At 41.8% G+C, this 13,412-nt stretch overlaps 1 protein-coding gene across 1 annotated transcript in view; it reads right to left on the bottom strand.

Moving 5' to 3' along the window:
• The window catches only part of ZFYVE9 (zinc finger FYVE-type containing 9), a 127,540-nt gene that overhangs the window by 4,870 nt on the left and 109,258 nt on the right, over window positions 1–13,412 (bottom strand). The window contains exons 14-18 of the mRNA XM_081087119.1: window positions 9,753–9,903; window positions 7,326–7,406; window positions 6,463–6,625; window positions 3,440–3,545; window positions 348–524 (exon numbers count right to left, since the gene is read on the bottom strand). Coding sequence (XP_080943245.1) covers window positions 348–524; window positions 3,440–3,545; window positions 6,463–6,625; window positions 7,326–7,406; window positions 9,753–9,903 — 678 coding nt within the window. The remainder of the gene's footprint in view (window positions 1–347; window positions 525–3,439; window positions 3,546–6,462; window positions 6,626–7,325; window positions 7,407–9,752; window positions 9,904–13,412) is intronic.

A 13,412-nucleotide genomic window follows, 5' to 3' on the forward strand; every position in this document is an offset into this window, starting at 1 on the left:
CCTGCCCTGACCGGTTTGGCTTCGTGGATAGAGTGCCGACCTGCGGACTGAAGGGTCCCGGGTTCGATTCCAGTCAAGGGCATGTACCTTGCTTGCAGGCACATCCCCAGTGGGGGGTGTGCAGGAGGCAGCTGATCGAAGTTTCTAACTATCCCTCTCCCTTCCTCTCTGCAAAAAAAAAAATAAAATATTTTTTTAAAAAAACAGAGGGAAAGCCAAAGTGCTATATCTGGTCAGACCCAGGGTCCAAAGACAGGCTGAGTTGATGCAGGGAAACTCACATGTCGGAAAACAGAAACTGACCAACTTCCAAGGCCAGCTTCAGAGGCTGCCTCAGAATCTCTTACCTGATCTGAGTCCAGTGTCACACGAAGTCCCAGCTTAGTCATTCCATCTTCCTTCAGGAGCTTCAGGTGGGGACAGAGAGCAAGGCAAAAAGCCTTGGCTATGTGCTCGGTCAGCCGGCTATGATCTGCTGGATCACTCAGGCAACTGTGCTGGTCATCATTTTCTAGGAAAAACACCTGTTGCCCGAACATAAGAGACTTAACCTTGTGCCCAGGAGACTGGGAAGAAACAAGTGTATCAGCTCACTGTGCATGAGCACCCTGACCCACAGAGATGTGCAAAAGACCTGACAGGGTACCTCAAAGTCCCTGGGACAAAAGGGGGACACTAACATCTTACATCCAAGAATCTCAAGTCTCTGCATCTACAAAATGGTAGCAGCAACCTGCCTATTTCCCTGGAAGCCATAGTCAGGGTCATCCTGGTACAATCTACTCAAAAAAGGCTTACATTTTGCATTGTGCACGTCTAAAAGGTAATTCCTGTATGTGGACGATTTTCTTAGGAACTGATCTTAGAATCTAAGAGAATGGCTCCTATAGCTTGACCCGAACCCTTCATGTTACAGATTACTTATAGAAGGGAGGTGATTCACCCAAGTGTACATAAGGATTTAGAGACAGAGATGGGGTAAGCCCAGAATCCAGGTCTTCTGTCTCTTATCACAGAGCTTTCCCCAACATATAGCTCCGCCTTTGCTGAGGTCAGAGCTATGCCAGTGTGCACACACTGGGAATAGGGAGAACATAGCAAATTTGGAACTGAGAGACCTGAGTCCTAGTCGCATAGAGGAAGGTGATGAACAAGTCCTTTGGCTTCTGAATGCCCAATCTGGATTTATAAAATGGAAAGCACCTGTCTTCTCTAGTTACTATAAAAAATGATATATAAGCAAAATATGCTTATATATACCAACCCCGAGCTCAGTGCTCAATAAGCAGCTTATACTAAGAATACTAACAAGGAGTCAGCTCTGAAGTTCCGCGACACATGCACAGGTGAGAGTGCCAGCATGGAATGAGGGAAATGCTCTGGAGTCGGAGTCAGGAGGCCCTGGCCTCTGCTCAGTAACTAGCATCAGGCAGGTCAGTCTCACAGCCTTTCAGAGCCTTTCTCATTATGCAAATTAATGGGTCGCCACCGTGCCTCACTGGGTTACTAGGGAGCAAAAAGGAGGGAACGGAGGTCAAACTATTTTATAAGCAATAGAGTTTTTTATATTCCAGTGTCTGAACTGCTCAAAATATGTCAAAGGAATAGTCATAAAGCAAGCAGCTAAGACCACTGAACTGTGTATGAAAACACTGGGCCTGGTATGAAGGACATCACTTGGAGCAACAGCTCAAGAACTGCAGAACTAGACTCTCTGCTCTCAGGAACCAGCTACGTGAACTTGGGTAGGGCACTTAACCTCTCCTGCCTCAGTTACCTTGTGTGTAACACAGAAAAGCTAGAAGTCACAGAACTTTTAAAAAATTACTTCTAAAGTTGCAAGGAATCTTAGAGATCTTTAACTTAACAGTGTATTTTATAGATAAGTATAAATAAGATTCAAAACAAATTGGGAGACCTAGGACCCACCTGTTTATTCTCAGAGAATAAACTTTCTGATTTGTCTGAGATGTACACACACAGGGTCTCTGCCCTGCTCCTCTTGCTCCAGGTTAGCCTCTAGTACAACTTTCGAGTTAAGGAGCAATACAGTGGGAAAGAGCTTAGGAGTTGTCCAGATCAGGGTTTGAATCAGGACTTTGATATTACTTATTTGCCATGTAAGCTTGGACAAGCTACTCAGTCTCCAAAACTTTAGTTTTCTTTTGTTCTTTTTTTAATTATAGTTGACACACTAGTTTTCTACTGATGAAATGAGTCAATTCTTAAAAACCATGTTATCTAAGATAATTTAACTGGGAGTGCAGCATAACTAGCCCAGCTTTCTAAATCATACAGCGAAGATGGTATGTACCATTCAGAGATGTAGCCTTCGTGAATTCCAGTGCAAACAAATCCCTAATACAGTGGTTCTCAACCTTCCTAATGCCATGACCCTTTAATACAGTTCCTCGTGTGGTGGTGACCCCCAACCATAAAATTATTTTCACTGCTAATTCATAACTGTAATTTTGCTACTGTAAACAATATGTAATTATATATGTGTTTTCCAATGGTCTTAGGCCAGTGGTCAGCAAACTCATTAGTCAACAGAGCCAAATATCAACAGTACAACGACTGAAATTTCTTTTGAGAGCCAAATTTTTTAAACTTACTATATAGGTAGGTACATTGTTATTAATTTAATTAGGGTACTCCTAAGCTGGCCTTTGCTAAAATAATAATAAAGCCACCAACACAAAATAATTACAATTCTTAAACTGATGACAAAAATACCTGTAGGATTTGTAGCTGGTTGGAAAAATACAGGTAACTTTATGCTTCAAGTAGGTATTTTTGTCACCCGCGCGCGATTTGCGGACGCGACTAGCACTAACCACTGCACATGAGACTGCTGACTGACTGGCTCACTCAACTCGTGCGTGAATCGCGTGCGCCTCCCCAGCGCTGCATATCCCGAGGCCGCCTGCACCACGTCTTCTGTCGCCTGACCAACCGACACCCCCCACTTCTTCTAACGCCACTTCTTCAAAACAGACTCACCCAGGCCGAAAACCGACTTCTGCGCATGGGCCACGAAGTTTCAATCGCACTGTACGTGCACACCCACACGTGGTATTTTGTGAAAAAGCCACACTCAAGGGGCCAAAGAGCCGCATGTGGCTCACAAGCCACGGTTTGCCGACCACTGTCTTAGGCGACCCCTGTGAAAGGGTCGTTAGACTCCCAAAGGGGTCGCGACCCACAAGTTGAGAACCGCTGCCCTAACAGCTGTGCACAGGCAGCAGCAGACATCAGTGCTGCGGCCTGCACTTGGTGGCATTTCTTGCCGGTGAGCTCAGACAGACCAGAGGGAACTGCGGTATAGTAGACAGACAGACTTTTTTATTATCCTCCAGAATCAGACCAGAATGTATCTCTGGACCTATTAAAAGTTGTGCTCAACGCGGGTCAAGAATGTCAAGTTTTATCTCCTTACCTCTGTCCATCTGATGACTTTTCCATTTGCCTTATACTCTGATCCATGGAATATCTTCACACTTGTTATAGACTCCATTAACTTCCCATCTATAGGACTTATGACACTAAAATAGAGGCAAAGAAGAGAGATGGAAGCAGCTCTGAAGTCAGAAGAGCCACTTCTCTTATCAAATCTTGCAACTAATTATATTGGGCACCTTGCCAAACACATCTGATCAACATATCACAGCAAGAAGCCACTACACAAACATGTATGAACAGAGTGCTCATGCAAAGGGCTCACTAAAATAATTCAAAGAACACACATACAAAGAAGGACTCATGATTCCAGGAGCTGGTTATTTTAATATGAAGAACTGTTTACTCAAACCTGCTCTCTCCTTGCAGCATTCCTTCCTTCAGTGACTGCACAGCCGCCCTGTCCCTCAATCTTGCTCTCCCCTCTGCTGTCACAGTACTCTGCTCCTGACTATAATGACACCCATCATGTTATACTCACCACACATTTTGTGTATCCGTCTTACAAATGAACTTCTGAAAGGGAGGAATATGATATACTTACCTTTGTGTGCTATATTCTCAGTTCGGACACATTACTTGGAACGTAGGAGTTTAATAAATGTTTGTTGATGAAAAGAATTATTTAACCGAGTATATTCATTATGACAGTGCTGATGTGAACTGGTGAACAAGTATCTGTTTTATTTATCACAACAAATTCCCTTTAGTGCTAAATTATCATTCCTAGATTCCTGAATAGAAAGGCCCACTTTTTAGACATTTCCTCTCCAAAATATAACAAGTATAAATAACTGGAGATGCACACTCATTGGTGATAAGGATTAACAATGGAATCACAAAGATTCCAAACTCTTCCTAACAATTCTGAAACCTGTTTATGTTTTCCAATCTCTACGTATGTAAGATGAAATTTAACTTAAATTTCAATATCAGGGATTCACATCATTCACTTGAATTAAAATTATTTAAACAATGTTAAGTTTAATTGCTAATTCATCAGAAAGAACACTCTTAGTTGATGAGTACTTTTTTAAGAGAGGATATGCAGACAGAAGTACAAGCTGGAAAATGTTCCATTTGTACACTACAAACTAAACTCCTGAGTTCCAGTCTTCCGTGACTAGTTCTTGTCCTGTTTCCTAAGATGCTGCCAATGGCACTTGTTGTAGAAAGAAGCCGCCTGCTTGTTTTTAGTCAGCAATATGTTATGGCATCAGATTTTCAGATGATCAATTTTTTGGTCCTAATAATCATGTTCATTTCCAACTGTAATGGAGAATTAAACAAACTGAATTTGAAATTAAATTTGCCAGTGAAGTACGGGAAGATAAAGGGTTATTTGTAAAACAGTCAAATGTACTCAATGCTTTAAAAATTGCTTCTTTTTGTTCAGCAAGTCTTTGTGCCGTGTTGTAAACGCCCTCTACCTACCTTGGGTCTGCTATTCCCTCAGACTGGAATGTCTCCTCTCCCAGAGCTATGTGGCCAATTCCCACTCATCTTACCAGATTCAGCTAAAGCAACAGCCATTTCTCTATGGAGTCGTTCTTGAATACTGCCCTATCACCTCTGCCAAGCTTCCACTCTCCTTTTCTTTAATCTTCACTGCATCCTACAGTGTTTTCTATGAGCATTTTCCATACTTTGATGCACTTATAACTATTTCAAAACGAGACTGAGCCACTTATCAGCTGGAACCACATGTAATTCATTTTTGTATCTCCGCACGTGGAATTATTATTGCCTATAGGATGGATGGGTAGATGGATAGAGGATGGATGGGAGAAAGCTTAATACAATGAGGTATAATATATTCATTTATTCAATCAATGTTTAAAGTAACTGCTAGGTACCAGACAGTGCTTTGGGTGCTGGTAATATACTGGTAGCAGTAAATAAAACAGACAAAAGTCCCTGTCCTCATGGAGCTTACATCCCAGGAACAATATAGTAAGTAAAAATTTTTGTCTGTTAGAAACTTATAAGTGCTCTTAGAACTATTCTGCACAGATAGGGGACAGGAATTGGGGGGTGGGAGGGAAGAATGTGTACGACGGTTATTACTTACACAGGTTGGCCACAGAAGGGCTTCTGAAGGCAGTGAGGGAGTGACTCAGGTGGCTACCCAGGGGCAAAACATAAGCTGAGAGAACAGCACGTGCCAGGACAGAAGTCTAGTTGACATGTCCCCACAAGAAGGCAGGTGTTGCTTGAGAAGTAAGAGTGGGGTGGGGGACGCAGATTGTGTAAGGCCTTAGAGGTTGCAAAGACTTTGATTTTGACCCTGAATGGAAGTCAGTGGTGGGTTTTGAGCAGAGGAGCAACACTGTAGAATTGGAAACAGATTAGGCTGGGAAGAAGGAACAGGCCAAGACTAGAAACAAAGAAACCAATTAGGAGGCTACTGCAATAATGCAGACCAAACAATGGTGGCCTGAACTGGGATGATGGCAGTGGAGGTAGGAAGAAGCAGTAATAAGAGTCTATATGTCCTTTGAAGTACAGCGAACAGCATTTACTGTTAGATGAGGTACAGGGCATGAGATACAGGCGGCTCCAGGGTCTGGGCCTGAACCTTCAGAACAAGAGCTGCCCTGACTGGGAAAGAGGACAGCATCTGCAGCCCAGGGAGGCCGTCCCGCCTGCCACTCCCTTGCTTTGTGGAGGTGGTTAGCCTTGTGGTGCTTGTTTACTCCTCTGGAATACTACTAACACTAGTTCTATCCGATTAAACAATGTTAGTAAAAGTGCTTTGCAAACCATACAAGGCTTAGGTATTACTATTATCTCAATAACTTTAGAGAAATTGTTTTGTAAAACAGTCAGTTTCCTCCCTTCAAAAATATGCACAGAAACCCCTTCAGAAATGAAGCCAAGAAACCAGAAGTTTAAAGGCAGCCTCTCAGGCAGGGCTCCCAGTGAAGCTGTAACACATCAGTGCAGACAGACCCAGAGCCCAGCCGTAACTACATGCCTCAGGGGGGAGTTTGCTGCCTTTACCCCTTGTTGACGTTCTTGTCGTCATCCACCCATTGGATGTGGATGTGCTCCTGGGGGTCCTCGGAGTCCGCCTTGCCACAGGTGATGGTGAAGTCCTTCATCTCTCGCAGCGCCTGCCTCAAGGCATCCATGTTCTCTGCAGTGATCTGGACCATGACGCCATCTGAGGATCAGCACCAGATAATACCGATGAAAACAATGAAAAGCCAGGGAGAGAGGCAGTGAAAAGTGGATCTGGAACCTAGCAAACCCCTCTACGTTAAATGTGAAACTCTGCTCTGCTCTCTACAGCAGACAGACACAAGCAGGTGTTGTGCTTTGAGCTGAGCTCTTCCTCACTGAAAGTGCTATGAGGAGCGAGTGCCGAGATACGTTCTGTTTAAAACACTTGCCTGTTGATTTCACTTTAGACACAAGGAAGAGTTTCTCCTTATCCCAAATGATGACTGCGACATTTGTATGGGTAATATCCACATGTTCACAGATTCGCGCCCAATGATATATTTAAACTTAGACTATGTCCCCTTGGGTACCTTATCCCAAAGCTCTGAAAGGCCATCTCTTAAATAATTAGTGCCATTCCACACACGTTTATTCCCTCCCACCCCCCAATTACTACCCCCTTCTGTGCAGGGTAGTTCTAAGAGCACCATCCCACAGTATCTCTATCACTTACTTCCTTCTTTGGAGAACTAACCACTATATGACAGTTTTAAGTAGCTGAAGAGTGAGATGCTATGGAATAAATAATGAGTCCAGAACTCTATGGCAAAAATGTCAAAGCTTCCTTTAGTATCCTTTGCTTTTCAGTTGTACAAATAGGACTGAACTACTGTATGTGCAGTAAGTAACTCATTCTTTACCTTCCACAATACTGGACTTGGCAAGATAGCCTGAAGAGGATTTCAGAGCGCCACTGAACACAAAGAAACTGGCACCAGTCACTAAAACAACAAAAGAAATAGTTTGATGAAGACAGACCCTGAGATTGAGAGACTGAGAACAATAATACAATATTTAGTCATTGGGAATCCAACCATCATCATCCAGAAGACAAGAAACAACAACTCTGTACACCATAATACACAAGTAACCAATAATCCTGATGCTTGTGATAGGCAGCGAATGAGGTTTTAAGATACACGCTCCCACCCAGCCAGCGTGGCTCAGTGGTTGAGCATCGACCTATGAACCAGGAGGTCCTGGTTTGATTCCCCATCAGGGCACAAGCCTGGGTTACAGGCTCGATCCCTAGTGTAGGGTGTGCAGGAGGCAGCCAACCAGTGATTCTCTCTCATCACTGATGTTTCTATCTTTCTCTCCCTCTCCCTTCCTCTCTGAAATCAATAAAAATATATTAAAAAAATAAAAAAAGATACACGCTCCCATTTTTTGTTGTTGTTCTTCCTACAATCAAGAATCAAAGAATTTTACAGGCAGAGAAATCTTAGTGGTCAAGTCCTGGGCTTGGACTGAAGCCTGTTTTTCTAAATAAAATTATATTGGAACACAGCCATGTCCATTCATATACACATTGTCTATGGCAGTTTTTGAAACATGATGTCACAGAGCTGAGTAGTTCTGTGACAAAAAAGACTACAGGCCTGCAAAGCCTAAAATATACAGAAAAAGTCTTCTGACCCCTGATCTAAAGTCACTGATTTCCAGGTGTGTGTTTTTTAGGTCAAATATATTTTAAATATTGACATATGGTTGCCAACTATTTTATTTACGAAGTGGAGCTATTAAAAACACAAGCACCTATTTGAAAGACAAACACCTGATACCACTGACTCTTCATAAACGAATAGATATTTAATACATTTAGGTTCATGAAAACTTCTCTACACTCTATATCTCCACATCTTAAATTGGACTGAGCTGTTCCAGCTCCCTACCCACTGGCCCCCAGTATTTCTAATAGGTAGGTCAGCCAGGCTTTGATGAGGCTCCTACTGACAAGGAGCCCACAACAGCGCACGGCAGTCCATTCTACTCCTGGGTAACTCTCAGTTATAGAGAGTGCTCTCAAATTGAGCCTAAATCTAGATCCTTGTTACTTTCACCCAATGGTGCTGGTTTTGGCCTTTTGTAGCTATTCAAAAAAAGTTGAATCTTATTTCCACATAACAGAAAACCTTAAAAATAGAGATAGCTATTTGTACTTTTTCAGGTAAAACATTTATACTTCAGTCAGGATGTCTTCCTTTGACCTAGTTTCCAGATTTCTCACATGCCCTGAATCATCCTCTGAAGATCATCCAGTTTTACCAATGGACATCATCAATTGCATTAAAGATCTCCAGAACTTATTAAATATTCTAAGTAAGATTTGACTAGTAGGGAGCTCTGTGGACTTATCACCTACCTTATTTTGGATATGGCATTTGAATATATATGTGCTACATACCTTTTATACCTTTACTAACTAAATAACTGATTTTAAATATATATTAAAGAAAGTGACTTACAGTATGTCTTCTAGAGAAGTGTTTCATAAAGCATACTAAAGAAAGCTAGTTTTAGGAGATATACTGAGGGGAAAGAGACTTATGGTCAAATAAATTTAGGAAGGGCTCCACACTACCCGCCTTTTGGAAAATCACAGTACACACTGCTCCTTAAAGCCTCTGAAAAAGAACTGTAGTAAAAAATCTGTTTAAGCTGATTTATCTCGGGATTTCTCAGCTTAATGTATTAAGCAAAACGTTCATCTATTTATATGAATATATTTTAAAATCATAGAACCTGATAAGACACTTGAGAAAATGTCATACTGAGCAGTGATTCTTAAATTCTAATGTGTATTTGAATTGCATAGGGATTGTGTTAAAATGCAAATTCTGATTTAGCAGATCTGGGGAGTGGACTCTTCATTTCTAACAATCTCCTAAGTGATGAGACCACAATCCAAGTGCCACTGAACCTAGAAACCTTCCTTCCTGTCGACCTACTAATTAACATTCTTTGAGTATGGTCATTCAACAAGCCCCAAATCTAAGTATATTTTCACCATGGGGCCTAGTCTCCTCCCTTCAGATAGCAATGCTGGCCCTGTCAATATCCTGAGGCAGTATTTTTGAATGTTCCCCTCAATAACAGAGATGCCATTTGCAACTCTGCGTGTGGCTACTGGGGAGCCAATGTAACCTGGAAAATAAGCTTGGAAATGTTAACTTAATCAGGTTGTTTGTACTTCTAGAAAGTACATGTGATGGGGCTGAGATACCCAATCTCCAAGTCCAGTACAATCTTCCATTCTCATCGTCTCCATCAGCACAATTACTCACCCTTCCTGGGCTGGTTGTGAATACTGATGGCCTGGGTCTGATAGTTTCCATCATCATTCTGCACACACACGAGATGAGAGTCTGCCTTCTCATTGAAGCAGGCACCTCCTGCCAGGACATGCTCATTAGACTTGTTCATGGCTTTCATCACCTGCAACCAAAAAAGAGGGTTAGCTTTCTTCTCTGCCAAGAATGGGCTTTTTTTTGGGTCAGATATGGCACAACTCCTTCACCTTCTCAAAGACAAAACAGAGTATTATTATTTATTACAGTGATAAAGGGGCTACCAAATAATGAAAACAGAGTGAAAGATCAGTCACTGTTAGCCCAAAAATCAACATACAAAAATTCCCTGTATAGTTTATAGGTGATTCGTATTACAACTTAGGCATATGACACATTTTGCATTCTTTTGTCTTTTATTGCTGCACTGAACACAAGCAACTAAAATTAGTTTAGCGAACTTCAGCAGTTTCTATCATTCAGTGGGTTCTCTGAAGATATAAATACTGAAATTCTAAGTCAAAAGAATGTCCCATATTAAAATGTATCTGCCTTCTTTTTCCACATCCATACTAAGGAGTGAGGCCTTTCCTCTAAAAGATGTAAACTCCATTGTTTCTTAGTTTTACTAATTTATGCTTGACATCTTCAATGAGTCATTTACCAAAATTTTGCTTTGTTCTTATCAAAATATTTTAAATAATTCTGAAGCTAACCTAAAAATTCACAGGCCACCATTTTGTGTCTAATAAACAAAACTGAGCTTATATTATCTTGATGCTGAACTCTGGCTTCTGGTTGAAAGAAGCTAATAATAATTTGTTTTTATTTCCCATTTTTTCTTCCATGCCATCCCATTTGTCCAACTTTCTGATCCAATCCTTTAAAATGGCTTTGATCTTTTGAAAAACTAGTCCAAAATTTGTATTTTGTTTTACTCCCCTACCCCTCTTATGTTATAAACTGCATTGCCACAGTGTTAAAAATATCAGATGAGTGTTTGCATACCTTTTATATTCCTGTATCAATATACTAAAAAGAACATTACTGAGGTGAAATTTACATGACATAAAGTTAACCATTTTAAATTGAGTTCAGTGGTATTTAATAAATTCACAATGTTGGGCAACCACCACCTTACCCAGTTCCAAATCATTCCCATCACCAGTACAGCCCCTCGCTCGTGAACCAGTGTCTCCTCACTCCCCCTCCAAATACCGATCTGCACTCTGTCTCCACGCATTTATTCTGGATGGTTCACATCATGGAACATTACAGTATGTGACCATTACGTCTGGCTTTTTTCACTTAGAATAAAGTTTTTGAAGCTCTTTCGTGGTGCAACATGTATCGGTACTTCATTTATTTTTATGGCTGAATAATATTTCATTATATATACAGCTGACCTTTGAACAACAGAGGGGTTACTGATCCCTTGTACGAAAATTAAGTATAGTCCCTTGGTATCCATGAGGGATTGATTCCAGGACCCCTGTGAATAACAAAATCTGTGGGTTCTCAAGTAGAACAATGCTGACAGTTGGACCTCCACATTCACAGATACCAATTACAGATCGAAAATACTGTTTTGGATCTGCAGTTAGTTGAATCCTCAGATACAAAGCTTGGGGATACAGAGGAATGACTATATTTATTTAAAAATGCACATATAAACAGGACCACCCCCCCCCCCCCAGTTAAAACCTGTGTTGTTCAAAGGTTAGATGTATATATAACACAATTTATTTATCCTTCCACCCATGGGCCTTTGGGCTATGTCCACTTGTTTACTACCATGAATAGTGCTATTGTGAACACATGTGTAAATGTCCTTGTTATGAGTACCCCTTTTCAATTCTTTTTTTAAAAATATATTTTTATTGATTTCAGAGAGGAAGGGAGAGGGAGAGTAGAAACATCGATGATGAGAGAGAATCATTGACTGGATGCCTCCTGCATGCCCCCTACTGGGGATCAAGCCCACAACACAGGCATGTGCCCTTGACTGGAATCAAACCCGGACCCTTAAGTCCAAAGTCTGATGCTCTGACCACTAAGCCAAACCAGCTAGGGCTAAAATATATTTTAATTTAAAAAGCCATTGGAATTCTGATAGGGCTTGCATTTAACCTGTAGATCACTTTAAGTATTTTTGATATCTTAATATTAAGACAGATGACTCCAAAGTTTTGGGCCTGGTAACTGAAAGAACAGCACTGTCATTAACTTAAGGCAGTGGTCGGCAAACCGCGGCTCGTGAGCCACATGCGGCTCTTTTGGCCCCTTGAGTGTGGCTCTTCCACAAAATACCGACTTCTGCGCATGGGCCACAAAGTTTCAATCGCGCTGTACGTGCGCGCCCACACGTGGTTTTTTGTGGAAGAGCCACACTCAAGGGGCCAAAGAGCCGCATGTGGCTCGCGAGCCGCGGTTTGCCGACCATGGACTTAGGGACTGCTACATCAAGAGCAGGTTTTGAGGGAAGAGTAAGAGGTCAGAGTTGAACTTGCTAAGCTTGAGATGCCTACTCAAATAGAGCTGTCAAGTGGGCAGTGAGCACTCAAGTCTACAAAACAGGAGAGAGATTCAGGCTGGAGAACGACACTTAGAAGACATCAGCAGAGAGACAGTATTTAAGGCCAGAGGACTGGACAAATCACCAAGGAAATGGTCAGAGACAAATGAACTTAAAAGGACTAAGCTTTGGGTATTCTGAAATGAGTGAGAGGTTCAGGGAGATGAATACAGACAGATATTACAATTGTGAGAGATGAAGGATGCCTCAGGAGCCCAGGACTTCTTATGGATTCTTGACCATCTGAGATCAGAGCTGGTGGTTTCAAGACCAAAAGTGGCAGCGAGATTGGGAGGGATTTGGCTAGCAGCAGTGTTCTGGAGCCACTGTTCATGGTAGATGGGACAATCTTATTCTGAACATGCAGTGTTCAGCCATGACTTCCTGTTGCAGTTAGTGGAGGTACAACATCTAGGGCTCCTTCTTGGGGACCCTTTTATTTTAATTTATGTGGATAGTGGCCACAGCATTTAGACAGGTTCAAGCCTGGGACTAATGAGAGGGCAAGCTCCTCTCATGGCAAAGCCATGTGCAAGTCCCAGCACAATTAAAACCAAAGGCTATAGTTGTAAGCTTGAACCTATAGTCCGAACACGTGGCCCCACGTGCCTGAGTAATGTGGGCTTGATAGAGTCCAGGTGCATGTAACTGAGTAGATTCGAAACCCATGAGAATGTTGTAAACATCTTGAACACGCCCTTACTTTGCCTCATGGAATCTGGCTATAAAATAAAGACACGGCTTGTAGTCTGTGTCGCTGTCGCTAGCTCTCCATCAGAGAGGACAGCATCCCATCCAGACCCAGCTTTTCTCTCTTGTCTGTCTTTTCTCAGTCCTTCATGGCCCCCTCAATCCTTCACGGCTCACCAAACCTGGCTGAGCTGGCTCGGCACAAATTTATACCTGTGGTTAAATATTGTCTTCCACATATAGCACTAGGGACAGCTAACCAATAGTCAATGAAATACCACTTCTATGCCCTATTTTGCATATTTCACCAACTCCTATTATTCTTTTGAAAAGAGAATAAGAAATGTATTCCTAAGAGAAAAGAAATGTACTCCTTGAAATCCAGAAAATAT

This window comes from Myotis nattereri, assembly GCF_964212035.1.
Source record: "Myotis nattereri genome assembly, chromosome: 3".
Taxonomy (NCBI): domain Eukaryota; kingdom Metazoa; phylum Chordata; class Mammalia; order Chiroptera; family Vespertilionidae; genus Myotis; species Myotis nattereri.